Raw genomic sequence first — 15,171 nt, 5'->3', positions numbered from 1 at the left:
ACTCAAAAAAGAAAAAGAAATATTTGTGCATCATCCGTGAATCGAACACGGGCCTCATCGATGGCAACGATGAATTCTACCACTAGACCAATGATGCTTCAATGATGAAGGCTGTTTTCGGAATATACACCTTGGGGTCAGGTGATCGTATGAGCCCTATGATGTTGTATTTTCATGTAAGTAGTCGCATCGTCTGAAATTGATTCTATATGAGTACCAGAAAGATGCCAATATCCCTGTATCCATTATGTTCTGTCCTCACCCTCCACAGGCTCATCAACCCTCTCATCAAAAATGTCAAACCCCACATGACCCCTTGGGTCCAAGTAGCGCACTTCCCCCTTTCGCTCCGCCAGCCCCGTGATAGCCACGATATCCTCTTCATCTAGTCTACGCAGAGCCATATTCTCTACTAGTCGCGACTCGTGCACCGTCTTGGGGATGACAGAGATGCCGCGCTGGAGAAGCCAGGCGAGGAGGACCTGCGCGGGGGATAGGTTGTGTTTTGTTGCAATGGCTGTGATCTATAGATTGTGGATATGCACATTTAGCATGTTTTGAAAGTATAAGGGTGCTGGGTACTTACGTCTGGGTCGTAAAGTGGCCCTGGTCGGTCGGCGTTGGGGTTCACGGCTGCAACGGGCTTGCCACCTAGGGGTTGGTGCGCTGTGATGTGGATTCCGTGGTTGGTGCAGAAGTGGAGGAGTGCTGTTTGGGGGAGGTATCTACTCTTATCATTAGTATCATTCTTGACATTATCTAGGATGACGCTGTAAGGATGATGATTACGTACGGATGGGCCTCCACTTGGTTTACTGCTGGTGGGATTCGGGCTTTGGCGAGAAGTTTTCGAAGTTTGAGGATGCTGAAGTTGGATACTCCTGTGAAGTATCAATATGCATTATCAGACTTGGATGAAGTATGTCAAAAAGCCAGTGTATGTTTACCGATCAGTCTCGCTTTGCCCTTGTCGACAACGGTTTCCATGGCCGTCCATGTAGAGCAATAGTCTCGCGATAGGGTGTAATCTATGACTGGCTGTATGGTTTAAATCAATGAGGCTCACTATACAGTCAATACAAGAGAGGGTACCTTTCCGTCCGAATGTCGAATGGTGCTGTTATTTGGGCCAGCGCGGTAGGCATGCGGGACTTTACCAGTTAGCTGCATGTTGCTCTAGCAGGCGCAGCGGATAATCATACAGTGCATCAGATACAGGTCCACTGTGATTATTTAGTATTTGTTTCAATTTCAATTCTATGTTGGTTAGACGCACCATAGCTCAACTGTAACAGCTCCAAACTCTTATCCAAGGCCCGTTCTACGTCGGCAGATTCATGCCATGTTTGCGCCCTGCGAAGACTTAGTTTGATAACCCCGAGACGAGATATATAGGATCAATGAAGGGATACTACAATTTGGTTGTCACGAATATTTCACCCCGTGGTACACCGCTCTCCTTAATTGCCTCTCCCACCTCCTTCTCGTTTCCGTACGCCGTCGCCGTGTCAATATGTCGATATCCGCATTTTAGGGCTTTCAAAACCGTCTCCTTTACCTGGTTGTTGTCGGCGCCGCCTTGGAAGGTTCCCAGTCCAATGGCTGGGAGGGCATTTCCTTGAATGGTGAAGGAGCCAGGCAGTGCTTTTGGATCCGGCATCGTTAATGCTGAAAATCTTTGGTTGAACCTCAACTTTAGTTGTTGTCACCGTGGGCTTTGGGATGTTCGTGACGGGGCGGGGCGGGGCGCCTGGGTCTCCTTTGCCCAGGGATACTTACCCCGCTTTGGTGGGGCTGTACGCTACGCTCAACCTATCGCGCCCTATCTACTAGGCACAAGGAATGGTCGGAAGGGTCCAAGTTCATAGTCAAATCCAATTCGTTAAAACAGCAGAACAAACCGCACGGACACGATGGCATTGGTCGACGGGCCAGTACCATCTATTGTTTAAGCCTTGTTGCTAGCGTATTCTTCGTACCCGCCAGGGTATTTTTCCACGAGCCGCTTCATTTCATCGATCACCCTAGAAGTGTGAGCAGGCAGGGTTGTGCATGGTCAGGCACACTGGGGACTTACGACTCTCGCAAGGAGGGGTTATCAGGGAATAGAGCTGCAGCTTGAAGGTTGAAGCGCCTAGACTGGATAAGCAACTCTTGTCTCTCTCCGTTGAACGGTGCCTTACATGGAATACAGCGCATTTCGGTCGTCATAATCCTTCTCTGGATGAGTCTTCCCAATGTGGAAGTGATAGGCTTCAAAGTATTTCATAGTAAATCTGTTCCGCTCGGGACGCCAATTCCCTAGTTCATCTGCCATTTTGTCCTATTAGCTTTGGCCAAACGAGTTGGTAGGAGTGGCGATGCTTACACTCATTGTGGGCATAAAAGCTGGCGGGGTCATATATGAGAGGCCGGTTGGTGGCGGCGTCGACCGCCGTATTTCCACACCAGAGGTCGCCGTGAACCAGGGACGGCTTGATGGATCGGCCGTCCGTCTCCATGGGCCGTAGCAGTCGCGGGATTACTTTGGCGATCATGGTAGTATCCAGGCCGTCCAGCTCGCTCCAGGGTCCGCCACGGTCAATGTTGAGCTGGATCATGTGTTTGAATCCGTGGATGAAAAACTCTTCCCATGTATCAGCGTAATCATTATTCTGTGGGAGGTCTCCGTTGTATGTCACGATGTGAAACCCGAATTTCCCGTTAGGAGACTGGCTCTTTGCGTGGAGAGTAGCGACGCCTTGACAAAATTTTTCTGGCTCAGGAACTTCTTGGTCCAGATCGTGAAACTGACAGAAATAGTAGTGAGCTCCTGGTAGGCTTTTGAAAGACCCCCATCCAATCGGTTTGGTGGTGAAATCTCCAACGACGTCGTGCATGGCAGACGTGGACTCGAACTCTCCTCTCAAAGCTTCTCTGCCATGATATCCCACGGACACCTTTGACGGGCATTAATCAACTAGATCGAGGGTGGGTTCGCAGTACGTAGGTAGGCCGTGTCCCTTACCTTCATAAAATAGCTCTCAGTCTGATCATTGACCTCCAAGTCAATACGATAGCTTTCTGCCCAAGCGGAAGATCCATGGTTCGTTAGAGTCAGAGGCCGATTGAATAGTGGGATTTCTGTTGTCAAAACAAGAGCAGTCAGTCGCTCACCCTGTGCTAGAATTGTAGGGCCGTATACCAGAGAGGATGTTTGCATCGAGCGCTGTGATTTTCGCAGCCTCGTCATAGCCTGCTATGGAACCCATGCTGAAGTTTGCGCCTAGAGTTTGCTTCAGAGATGTCTGTCGTCAAAGTGTGTCTCATTCGACTGAACCTGTCTCATGCGTTCATCTGCGGTATATATAATCACAGGCACTTAGCGCCGTGCGATTGCTGAAACAAAGACGGAGTGTGGCAGTGATATTTAAGCGACTCAGTTGTCTTAACACAGGTGTCTTGATCCAAATCCTCATGACCAATCGTGCGGTTCGCGGCCTCCAAGTGACAGCTGTTCCAGCTTAGCCTACTACATAAGCGTCAGCAGCATAGCGTCTAGCCGAAACAGCACCGCTCGTCAGACTTATCACGCTCATGTCGCAATTCAGCGGGATTCCCTCTTCCAGACTAGCGGTTAGTATTGCAGAGCTAGTACAAATAATAGATCCTGGCGCTTCCGTTTGCCAACGGAAGATAAGACGAGCCGAATAAGCAAGTGAATAGCGGGGAAGTAACCACACTGTCTCTTCCACCTCACGCGTTGTGAAGGCCTGTCGCCATCCCTGAATGAGATAGTTCCTGTGGGCCAATATTTTAGGTCCGCCCAGCACTTGGGCAATGGAGAAGGTTTGTATTGCATATCAACGCGGTTCTGTCCTCTGCTAACATGCATCAGTTTCGCAGGCGCTCTACAGCAGATAAGCGCCCCAGTCGGTCCGACAGAGCCTTGAGTGGGCTTACTGGGCTGGTCACCGATCGCAAAAACAGCGTCTCGAGCAGCGTTGCAGATATTGACGGCGACTTCTCGGATGAACGTGAAGACTTCAAAGGCCCTCTAGGACTAAATCTCCTCCACAGCGTGCCAGAACCCCTGGTAGATCTTATTTTCATTCATGGCCTGGGAGGCGGCTCGCGGAAAACATGGTCTAAATCACCAGACCCCTACCATTACTGGCCCAAAGAGTGGCTGTCTCGAGACCCAGAGTTCAGCTGCGTTCGTGTCCACAGCTTTGGGTATAAGGCGGATTGGGCGGAAAGAAAGTCCAGTTTTCTGAATATCCAGGACTTCTCGCTGGCTCTGTTGGGTGAAATCCAATGCAGTCCTGAGATTCGGCGAAGCGACGTAAGGCCATTGACCATACCCCAACTGATATTGCTTTGGTTAATAAATCACAGACGAGAATTGTTTTTGTCGCGCACAGCATGGGTGGGATCGTCACAAAAAAGGTATGTCACTTTGGGGCTACGCCGTTTCGTCCGTATCTTAGACAGAATTCAATAGGCATACATCTTAGCCAGAGAAGATCCGACGTTGAAGGACATCGCGAGTAGGATTGACACGCTTTACTTCTTGGCGACACCCCATCGTGGAGCGGACTTGGCAGGGACGTTGAACAATGTCCTGAAGGTATGTTTCGGTCAGAAGCATTATGTGACAGAGCTGGAACGCAACTCAGCGTCGCTTCAATCAATCGACGACAGCTTCCGCTATTTCGCGCACGAACTACAACTGTGGTCGTTCTACGAGACCGTCCCATCCAGCCTACCCCTTGGCAATTCAATCATTGTCGAGAAGGAATCTGCGACTCTTGGCCTTCCGAAAGAACGAGTGTTCCTTCTGAATGCCGACCACCGAGCAATATGCAAGTTTGAAACCCCAACGGATGCCAACTACAAGACCCTGAGAAATGCGTTCATCGCCACCATTGACTCGATCCAGGCCGCAGGTACAGTTCCCGTACCACGCCGGTGTTGACCCAGTTTATTAATCCGTACTTAGTCCCCCAGAATACATCCGATACGTCCAAGTCCGATTACTCCAACCTCATCGCTCTCACTGGTGTGAGCGAGGCCCCTATCGATAACCTTATAGCCCTCGAAGACCGCCGTGTTGCGGGGACATGCGAATGGCTGAACTCGAGAGATCAATATACTACTTGGAAATCAGCGTCATTTCCAGGCCGACCGATATTTTGGCTGACGGGCGACGCGGGGAGCGGCAAGTCAGTTCTATCCAGCTACGTGGTAAACGACCTCGAGGAATGTGGCTATCGATGCAGTTACTTCTACTTCGGCCACGGCAGTGCTAGTAACTGTTCTATCACGAGATGTCTTCTTTCGCTTGCCTTTCAGATGGGCCAAAAAGACGCAGCGGTCCTCCGGGGTCTGTCGAGGGCCTACGGGGGGTCTCAGAGCCTAGAGCAGCTGGACGAGAGAACCTTGTGGCGCAAGGCATTCATGGGGTCTATTTTTACCGGACACAGCAGTGAACCGCATTATTGGGTCATCGATGCAATTGACGAGTGTCGACGACTTCCTGTGTTTCTTTCGCTACTGTCCAAGGCACCATCGCATTTGCGTATTTTTCTGACGAGCCGTCACACAGCCGAAGCGCACCAAACTATCATGTCAAACAGTCAGACAGTTGGGCATTATCCAATACAAGAACAGGACACAATCGCTGACTTGGGGATCTACATCGACTCAAGAAAACACTTTCTTCCGGTCGATAACAATGACGGCCAGCAGGACTTGAAGACCAAGATACTGGATAGAGCCGGGGGGTCTTTTCTGTGGACTTCCCTCGTGGTCCAAGAGCTCGAGAATGTATACTCGGAGGAGGCAGCGGAGGAGGTTCTCAACGAGGTGCCCGCGGATATGAACGATCTGTATGCCAAAATGCTGGTAGGCGTACCGCCGAAAGGTCTTAGACTCGCGAGGTCGCTTTTCACCTGGACCCTGTTGGCAATGCGACCACTGTCCCTAGACGAGCTGAAACCAGCCGTCAAGTTGGATACAGGCGAGACCGTCCACAACTTGCCGAATGTCATCATGGCCATTTGCGGACAGCTGATAGGATTGAGTTACAATGGTCAGGTTCAGTGCATTCATCAGACCGCAAAGACGTTTCTACTCCACCAGGAGGTCGTGCCATCGCTAGCCATCAGTAAGCCAAAGGCTCACTCGAGAATCGCCGAGTTGTGTCTCAGGTCGTTGAGTGCGAGGTTCAGCAAAATGGCTGGCCGGGGGAATAAGGCAGCTACGGCATCGTCAGCGTCACAGTCCGATATTGCGGACTACGCTGCCTTGTACTTTTCCGACCATCTGCAACGATGCGCATCGGATGACTACGTTGCTTGGAAGCTACTGGTCGAGTTCCTAGACAACCATGTGCTTATGTGGATTGAGTACCTTTCTCAAACAAGAAGACTGCAGCATTTGACACGCACAGCAAAGAATCTGAAAGTCTACCTTATGCGCCGTCTCAAACACATTCAGCCATTTTCAAATGAGAAGGAAAACCTAGAGGCATGGATCCACGATCTCATCAGACTCAATGCAAAATTCCGAGCGCCGTTGACAGTTTGCCCGTCTGTTATCCACAGCGCAGTGCCCGCGCTTTGTCCTTCCGAGTCGGTAATATCAAAGACGTACGCTGCCCGCCCTCGGGGGATTATCGTGAGGGGTGCGAGGGAGACAAACTGGGATGATTGTCTATCGAGGATTGAGTATTCCGATGCGCGGGCCAACGCGGTCACCTACGGCGATCATTACCTGGTGGTCGCAGTGTCGGACGGAACGATATTGCTGTACCCTCGCGATTCAACAGAGCCCAGCATTACGCTATCTCATGGTGAGCGGGTGCTGGACCTCGTCTTGAGCAATGATGACCTGTACCTCGCGTCGAGTGGCCCGCGGACGATCCGAGTCTGGGACACACAGACGCAAACGCAGATTCGGAGTTTTGATGTTCAGCACTCGCCCCTTACACTGGCCTTTGCGGATGAAAATACCTGTCTAGTGGCTGTGACCAGCGGAAGCTATACAGTATCATGGGATCTGCAGAACGATGAAAACGAAGAAGAAATTTGGTGGTGGGCGAGCAGTTTCCACGAAGCATCGGGCGAAGCGAAGCCCGTCCAGCCCCCGGGAAAGGCCATTTTGTCGGAGGACTGCATGGTCCTTGCCGTAAGTTACAGAGGAAAGCCAATATATCTGTTTGACATAAAGACGGAGTCAATGATTGGATCCTGCAACAGGTCTTCTGCTAGAGCCAAAGGGAGCGAGTACGTCGTTGACGGCATGGTCTTTAACCCGAACCCCGAGATCAGTGTTCTGGTAGCGTCGTACGGAGACGGGGGGCTAGCAGTATTTGATCAATGGACTGCCGACCTATGCTACCAAGTGCCGAATGTGTTCGCCCATACCCTAGCCTGCTCGCCGGACGGGCGCATGTTAATCACAGGCAGCGCGCGGGGCACAATCCAGCTCTTCGAGTTTTCCGGTGCACGTGGCACAAACCTAACGCTGACGTATCGAATCAACGCGTTCGAGGAAGGAATTCGCGGCATTGCATTCAGCAGCGACAGCCTGCGCTTCGCTGATATTCGAGGCTCCCAGTGCCGCATATGGGAGCCGAGTGTGCTTGTCGCTAACGACTTTGACGAGGGCAGCCAGAGCGATCTTAGCCAGGCTCTTACGCTCAATCCACGCTCTGTCGGTATGCTCGAGGGGCCCCCGGAGGCTGATATTACCGCTGTTTGTCTGCATCCCAGTGGGCAGTACCTGTTTTATGCAAAACAGGACGGCACCGTGTCGTATTTCGATGTTTTGGGTGCCGCCCATCGCGGAGTCTTGTATCAGCATGCGCAGAATATTAGAATCAATTGCATTGCGTACTGCGAACAGGCTGGGCTGCTGATTACCGGGGACGAATCCAGTCGGATTCTGGCGACCCAGATCAAGTCTACGTCTAGCGGCTGCGAGCTGGTTTCTACAGTTATGGACATGCGCTCAGATTATCCCGTTCTAGCCTTGCTTGTCAACATCAGTGGCACTAGGCTACTTGTCCAAGGGAGGGGCTCGGCTCAAATGTGGACAATGTCCGGGTCGAGGACCGACACGAAGTTTGACTTGCAGCAGTCCAACAATGACTCTAGTTTCTTAAACCATCCCTTACAGCCCGACGTTTTCTTATCTATTAGCCCTAATCACACCGCCTCCTACGCGTGGGATGAAGACTCGAAAGGAAATGGCACAAGTGGTACCGCAGCTCAGGGTACACATGACTCCACATCCCCAAGTCTGGCACATCTAACTAGCCCTCAAAAACACGTTGCCGTTCTCAGCACATCGCACGACAGTGCAGAAAAGAGTCATCCCTACGAACTCAAAGTCTGGGACGCTTCCCAGATATCCACGAACAGAGACTTTCCCGATCCACTTTCCTTTCCTAACTTTGAACATATATCCGCCAACATGCGCCAGATTATTCATGTGGACAAGAGTCTTCTTATCCTTTTGGATAAAGATCTATGGATATGCAGCGTGGATATCACCCAGTGGATTGCGCACAGACAAGGCGCAAAACGACACTTTTTCCTCCTCTCAGAGTGGAAGGGCAGCACGCACAACTTTCTAATCGAATATATTCCCTTGAGACGGGAGTTTGCCATAGTCCGGAAGCACGACATTCTCATTATCCGACGGGGTCTCGACGTGGGGACGCCGTTAGACTAATGCGCTATACATTTGTGGGGCATTAGTCGATACACTAGACGACATACATGCAATGATAGAAAAGCGTCCATTCCTGTGTCACTATTGTGTCGCATCTGGTTCTCCTATGGGATGTTTTCCTTCCGTGTGATCTTTCTATGCAGTGACCCGGCACTAACGATGGTATATTACCGGGGAGGTTGCATGAACCAGCATGGTGTGTGTTACCACGCGGGAGATGCGCGGTTTATCAGTTGCTACTGAGGTATCAAGATGGGCTAGTGTTTGTAGGACGAACACTCGTGGTTCAGGATTAGGCAATTACTGGACTACACAGTCCATTAAAGTGATCTGTCGAGTCACACAACCGTTGTAAAGAGTCTTCTATAGAACGATGTCACGTCATTCAAAGACTAGGTACTCGAGTACACTCCTACCACCAACCTCCAGGCAATCTGATCTAATGTGAATAAGATTAGAATAGCACCCATACACGTACAACAATCACTAGTCGTACAACAGCGAGCATGTAACCGGCGTCCCCGGGCAAACCAAACTCTATTCATAGATTACTTCGCTTTCACCTCACCACCCAGACAGGGAACAGCCTTGCCGACTGTAACATTCAGCGCCGTAAGCATCCATCCATGGTAGCAGTATTTTGACACCAAGCCTTTGATGAAACCGAGTTAGTCAAAGACGAGCACACTTGGACCACCCCGCAGGTGTAGCAGTCATCTTTTGGGCTGTGGCGTTCTTTGATGACGGGTAGGATTCACTTTGACGACAATATGGCGCAGTTTCTGGACTGGGGATTTTGTCGTTGGGCTTGAATGATCTCCTCTTGCTGGCTTCTTTATACTCTGCGGATGTGCTCTTTGTCGAGGCCGGAATTGTCCTACTCCTGCGGCGATGCCACCGTCTTTGTGGTCACGTGGGGATAGTTACAGCTTGTGTAGATCGTAAGTATTAGTATCGACTTCGTCCCTTGTATTTTCTGGTTGTGCTCAATGAGATCTGTTTTGGTTTCCCGTCAATTGTACTGTTCTGGTAGCTTTCGTTCTTCGCTTTACACAAACATGGCTCCTACCGATCCATCCCAAGCACGGCGCAGGCGCCACTCTAAGTATGTGCATGTCGACGAAAACGCAGGCCTCGAGCCCAACATGCCGGACAAAGTCTCCGGGTATGTCGCGAATATCATCTCGGCGGGCCTTGCCGAGGGCGCTCGTCCGACTGGAGCCACGAGGGTGAAGCTGTTGGAGAATGCGCGCGCGCTGGTCTATGCGTTGGAGACGCCCCGGGAGGCTCTTGCTAGGTATAGCTGGGCTGAGGTATGTCTGGTTTCGTTTTCATCTTCGCTTAAAGATTCGTCTGATTATTGCTTTGTTTAGAGCTCCACATACGCTGCTATTCAGATCGCTAGCAATTGTCGTGTTTTCAAAGATCTATCTGATGATGACACGCCTAAGAGCGCGGTTCAGCTGGCTGAGGCGTGCGGTGCGGATCCGTCCATGCTTTGTTAGTCTCCTTTCTTTCATCTGTGGTCTGTTAAAGTGAGCTTGTCTGATTGTCCAGCCCGCATTTTGAAACACCTGGCTGCGATGGGCGCGATCGAAGAGGTCGGGCCCCACGAGTATCGTCGGACAGGTTTCACACAGGCGATGTGTTCTACGCGCTTTAGCGACTCTTTCCAGTGCATGTAAGTGAAGTGTACCTAGTATAGACAGAGTCGCATGCTGATGTCCACAGGGCTGACTGCATCACCGCGGGGGTCCTCGCCCTCCCGGCGCATCTGAAAAAGAGGGATCACCAGAACCCGGCAGATGGGCAGCACTGCGCGTTCCAAGACGGGTATAAGACGAAATTGGGCTTCTTCGACTATTTGAAGGCGCACTCTACCACCGGGAAGCAGTTTAATCGCTTCATGTCTGTTTGCAGGAAAGGCCGGGCCAGCTGGATGGATTTTTATCCTGCTGAAAGACTGTTTGATGGTTTAGACATTCATGAGAGCCGCCCGCTATTTGTGGATATCGGCGGTGGACTGGGCCACGATATCATGGAGTTCCATGGCAGGTTTCCGGATGTGCCGGGGAGGCTGGTCTTGCAGGATTTGCCCGAGGTGTTGGAGGAGGCGAAGAAGCGTGTGCCCTCGAAGATCGAGCTGGTGCCGCATGACATGTTTAAGATGCAGCCGATTAAGTGTCAGTATTCCCTACCGAGCTTCATGGTGGATTAGCATTGGACTAATGTCGGTTAGGCGCTCGTGTGTACTACCTGCACCACATCCTCCATGACTGGCCTGATGATAGGGCTCGCGCCATACTCTGGAATCTGATCCCGGCGCTGGAAATCGGGTTTAGCAAGGTTTTGATTCATGAGTACGTCATACCCACGACAGACGCGCATTGGGAGAGCACCAGTTTGGACATGGTCATGATGGCAACGTTTGGGGCGAGGGAGCGCTCTGAGGGGCGTTGGCGTAAGAACATCGAGACGTGTGGATTGAAGATCGTGAAGATCTGGACGATCAACAATGCGACGGAGAGCTTGATTGAGTGTGAGGTACCGCGAAAGGGTACTTAGTACGGGTGGCAGTGGTTCGGACATGGCTTTCAGTGTCTATCTCGTTATACTTTCATATGGTTGAAGTCCTTTGTTTGAACGACCGCAATGAGCAAATGAGGAATGTTCAATTTGCTATCAGATATTCATAGTATATCAAACACCATATGACTGTCATGTCAGCGATATGCGAATTGCAAACCGTTGCCAAGTATCTTCTCTGGTTCTTTCCGGTGTAGCCTTAGGAACCAGCTGGGCATAAGCGGCCACGGTGCAACCGTCCTATATTGCCCTCTCTTGTAATCGTCACCCTGCAGTTTTGTCAGGAAATCCACGTCACATAAGTGCTATGTATTTATTGCCAGTTGCACCATGTGGCTGTGGAAGATACTGTCAGTGGTTATAAATGGATGGTTGAAAGGCTGATTATGGGAAACTCACCTGATTTGATGAACAATATATATATCATGAGTCGGACAGCCAGGAGGAATGTCAGGGTATATATCATAACCACACTCATCCATTCAGTGTTCTAATAGACAAGAATAGCAAATTCAAAGGCTCCCAATGAAAATGATTGACACAACGAAGCCATGAAGAATAAAGATTGAAAAATACTACCACCAACAATGACACCTCAGGCACCCATACCCGAGGAACAAAAAAGAGGAAAAAAAGAATAGCATGTCCTGGTTTCGATCCAGGGTCCTCCGGGTTATGAGCCCGGCGCTCTTCCCCTGAGCTAACATGCTGGGATTCTTGAAAGTATAAACTCCTTTTGGCTTTATATTCCATGACCAAAATCTACCATTTGTAGTAGTGTGGCATGACTTATTTTTTGGTATTAATAACCTTATTTTCTTGAAATATGAGATTATTATACTGTTTACCTCATGCTAAACCCTGTACTTACACTATAGGTATCTATTTCTCTCCCCCCAATGGCACTCTTGAGCTTACTGATGTTATTGTCAGACTGGCAGATTTTGATGCACGTGACACACCGTCTACCGAGCAGTCACTTGGCTATCGAGGCCCTTCTCCATTGCTGTACTGTGCTTTTGCGGGGTATTCAGTGACTTGGTCAATATGCTCAGTGGAGATACCTCTACACTGTAAGAAATATCCATTGTTGGGACTGTCTCTGGTGGTGCGGTCGGGTTCATGCGCTGCACCCTATCCATTTCGGCCAGGTTGTCCTTGGGACTATGGAAACTATTATCTGCTTATTTTGCTTGTAATCTCCGTACTTGCTAGATATGAATGGTTGAGTATGGTAATCTGGCCTCAAAGACAGTGATTCGTGTACATATATGTCCTGAAATATGATACCGGCGCAGCAGAACAATCCAGAAACCACGACATGATACAAATATTTACATACTCGCAGCATAAAATTGTATTATTGCAATAAAATGACAATTCTTATTTCCGAAATAGAAACACGTATTCCTGTGACACAACACTTATTGAACCTTGCATGCAGTCCACACACCAGCCACACCTACACCCATCCAAAACGCCCAGCAATCTGAGCGAACTATATATCGACCGTACCCTCCAGGTTTTGGTCTCAAACAGCCTGCACGGACGCAGTGCCATCGTGCCTTGCATTTGAGCGGCTGCCATCCATATCGTTTATCCTCCTATTGTATAGAGTGATGGACGGGCCAAATGACTGGATGAACAGTGCAAATTTAGCCTATGTGCCCAGAACTATAATTAAGCGAGACTTGCTTGTACCACACAAACGGACTGGATCTCTCGCTGGACAGTAGAAGAATAGGATGTCCTGGGAATCTTAGCCGTCCGCGCGAGTACAGCGCCAGTGGAAATCCTGCCACAACGCGGTGTAGGTATACTCTCCCACTTGTTGAAGATTGGACTACGGACCACTACGTAGGAGTGGGTGTGGGTAGTCTGCGGGATAAGGTTCCGAGGATGGTACTAGGATGGACACGGACCTGTTCTCACGAGTCGGGTGCATGGGGTGGTTTTTACCTAGAGGGATGGAGTGGGTGGATCGAGGCTTGTGTTGGCCGAGGGTGCATGGTTAGGGCTTTACGCAATGTACTTTTGATCTCACAGCTTAATTTTGGATGTTCTCGTGGATATAAAATATTTCTCTGTTATTGTTATTATTATTATAATTCTGTTTTTTCTTTGTTTCTTTCTTGCTTTCTTGATTATTCTACGTCAGAATAATATAAATATATGATAATACGTCATTAAGGGTCTACAAAGAATCAAAATCAGACCACCGCCCCGCATCACAGTGTAGTGTGTACGGAGAAAGAGGCTAACCATGCGAGTCCATCCAATATATTGAACCCATCCCGCGTTGGGGCGATGACGAAACACGCTGGCTTGGCGAAAAGGGCAAATTACAGCACGCTGTGAACGATGCCTGATTGGGATGGTTGAGTTGGCAAGTTCGTAGTGTGATCGGCGGGATCCACTGGGATCGGATTGACGAGTCGATTATTTTGAGTGGTAAGTTCGGGAGAATTCTCCTTCTCTTTCTCTTTTTTTTTTTTTTTTTTTAAACCCTTTCTTTGTACGGGGGAGAAAGTGGGTTATGGATTGGAATGGGATGTTGTAGTATTAGGGTTAGATCGTATGGGGTATGTAGAGTGATATATCATGTATCATTTAGTGATGAACATTGTATGAGAGATCGGATGGTGAGATCTCCGACTAGGTGGCAAGACGGCTGAGTTTAGAGTTTGTCCGCATCGGGGAATCCGATCGAGGTGTATTTGATCCATGGAAGAGACAGGATCAAGTCCCTGTGGAAATCTCCTAGCGAACCATGATCGGATGAGTGAGGGAAACGGAGAGAGATTTTCAATTGAGCAGGAGAGATTTCCATTGTTAGAGGAGAGAGAGAGAGAGAGAGAGAGAGAGAGAGAGAGAGAGAGAGAGAGAGAGAGAGAGAGAGATGGATGCCACGTGTAATGATGGTCATGGAATACAGATAGATTACCGATGACTAAGAGGTGATCGGGCTTGGCAGGGACCGGTGGATCAGATCACCATAGAATCTTTGCAAAGTATAACATGATGAACTTGAGAGATTAGAGTTAGGTTTGGGATTGGAACAAGCCGAGGATATTCATAATGAAATCAATTTTCAATGGTATTGGGCCTGTATAGATCATTGTGGCTGAATGATCGGTGGCGGTGCAAGAAGAACAGATCGGTGGATCGGAACTATCCATCTTTCAGGATCTTTTGGGAAATTGTTAATGGATGATGATAGTAGTGGGTATGAGGAAGCTTCTTACCTAGAATAGTTACCATGAGACTCCAGTCTGTTCAACATATACTATATACTTTACTATCTCGTGACCTCCATGGTATGGAGATCATGATCGGGACAGGAGATGGAGAGACTAACACATAGCGTGTATAGTCAGTGGGGAGTGTATCCGAACGGTAACCATACACAGCCATTCTTTTCTCCTGGATCGTCCCTTTTCTTCTTTTCTTCCATTTCTTTTGCTTCGACGTCATTTCTCTCTCTCTCGGTCTTCTTATTTTCCTCTTTCGATCCTTTTATTCTGCTGCCTCCCCTGATTCATTCATCCTACTGATTACTTCTCAGCTTCAGCCACAACACTCCAGACTGTGGCTTGCCTGTTCAATTCCCAATTCCCCGTCTCCTCTTTCCTCTCTCTCCTCTCACTTCTCTCCTCGCTCTACGCTCTCCCCTTGACACCTCTCTCTCTCTGTCTCTCCCTCTCTCTCTTTCTCTTTCGAACACACACTCTCTCACATACTCCCACTATTATACACCCTTCCTGATTGTTACTCCCTGAACCCCCCCAAAATACACCAAATCAGGTACGAATCTCCTATCCGACCCCCGTATCCTTGGTTCCGACCTCCCCCCTCCCCGCTGCG

General features: G+C 49.5%; 3 protein-coding genes and 2 non-coding genes across 5 annotated transcripts; 2 read left to right on the top strand and 3 right to left on the bottom strand.

The window, feature by feature from the left end:
* Window positions 1-26: 26 nt before the first annotated feature.
* BDW47DRAFT_t89 lies at window positions 27-97 on the bottom strand. The gene has a single exon. It is a non-coding gene; the product is annotated as a tRNA-Gly (tRNA).
* Window positions 98-245: 148 nt separating this feature from the next.
* Window positions 246-3,480, bottom strand: BDW47DRAFT_131889 (NADP-dependent oxidoreductase domain-containing protein; the record flags this gene model as incomplete). Its single annotated transcript, XM_024817413.1, has 15 exons — window positions 3,185-3,480; window positions 3,008-3,123; window positions 2,369-2,939; window positions 2,184-2,310; window positions 2,078-2,134; window positions 1,980-2,024; window positions 1,780-1,783; window positions 1,416-1,558; window positions 1,277-1,353; window positions 1,203-1,223; window positions 1,093-1,151; window positions 948-1,038; window positions 794-881; window positions 587-725; window positions 246-524 (listed from the first exon to the last, which is right to left on the bottom strand). The coding sequence occupies exons 1-15, from the start codon at window positions 3,249-3,251 to the stop codon at window positions 246-248; spliced, it is 1,884 nt and encodes a 627-aa protein (XP_024671629.1). The 5' UTR covers window positions 3,252-3,480.
* A 339-nt stretch (window positions 3,481-3,819) lies between these two features.
* Window positions 3,820-8,721, top strand: BDW47DRAFT_126084 (NACHT and WD domain protein; the record flags this gene model as incomplete). The annotated part of the gene is made up of 5 exons (XM_024816491.1): window positions 3,820-3,828; window positions 3,878-4,324; window positions 4,378-4,428; window positions 4,484-4,928; window positions 4,982-8,721. 5 exons carry the CDS (start codon window positions 3,820-3,822, stop codon window positions 8,719-8,721), a joined length of 4,692 nt encoding a protein of 1,563 aa, XP_024671628.1.
* Window positions 8,722-9,866: 1,145 nt separating this feature from the next.
* On the top strand, window positions 9,867-11,286 carry BDW47DRAFT_117822 (o-methyltransferase; the record flags this gene model as incomplete). The annotated part of the gene is made up of 5 exons (XM_024815127.1): window positions 9,867-10,034; window positions 10,095-10,221; window positions 10,279-10,402; window positions 10,453-10,904; window positions 10,961-11,286. The coding sequence occupies 5 exons, from the start codon at window positions 9,867-9,869 to the stop codon at window positions 11,284-11,286; spliced, it is 1,197 nt and encodes a 398-aa protein (XP_024671627.1).
* Window positions 11,287-11,945: 659 nt separating this feature from the next.
* On the bottom strand, window positions 11,946-12,017 carry BDW47DRAFT_t88. The gene has a single exon. It is a non-coding gene; the product is annotated as a tRNA-Met (tRNA).
* Window positions 12,018-15,171: the final 3,154 nt, after the last annotated feature.

The sequence above is a fragment of the Aspergillus candidus genome (genome assembly GCF_002847045.1).
Source record: "Aspergillus candidus strain CBS 102.13 unplaced genomic scaffold BDW47scaffold_25, whole genome shotgun sequence".
Classification (NCBI taxonomy): Eukaryota; Fungi; Ascomycota; class Eurotiomycetes; order Eurotiales; family Aspergillaceae; genus Aspergillus; species Aspergillus candidus.
Note: the sequence above shows the minus strand (reverse complement) of the source record. Positions and strands in the feature narration are given on the sequence as shown.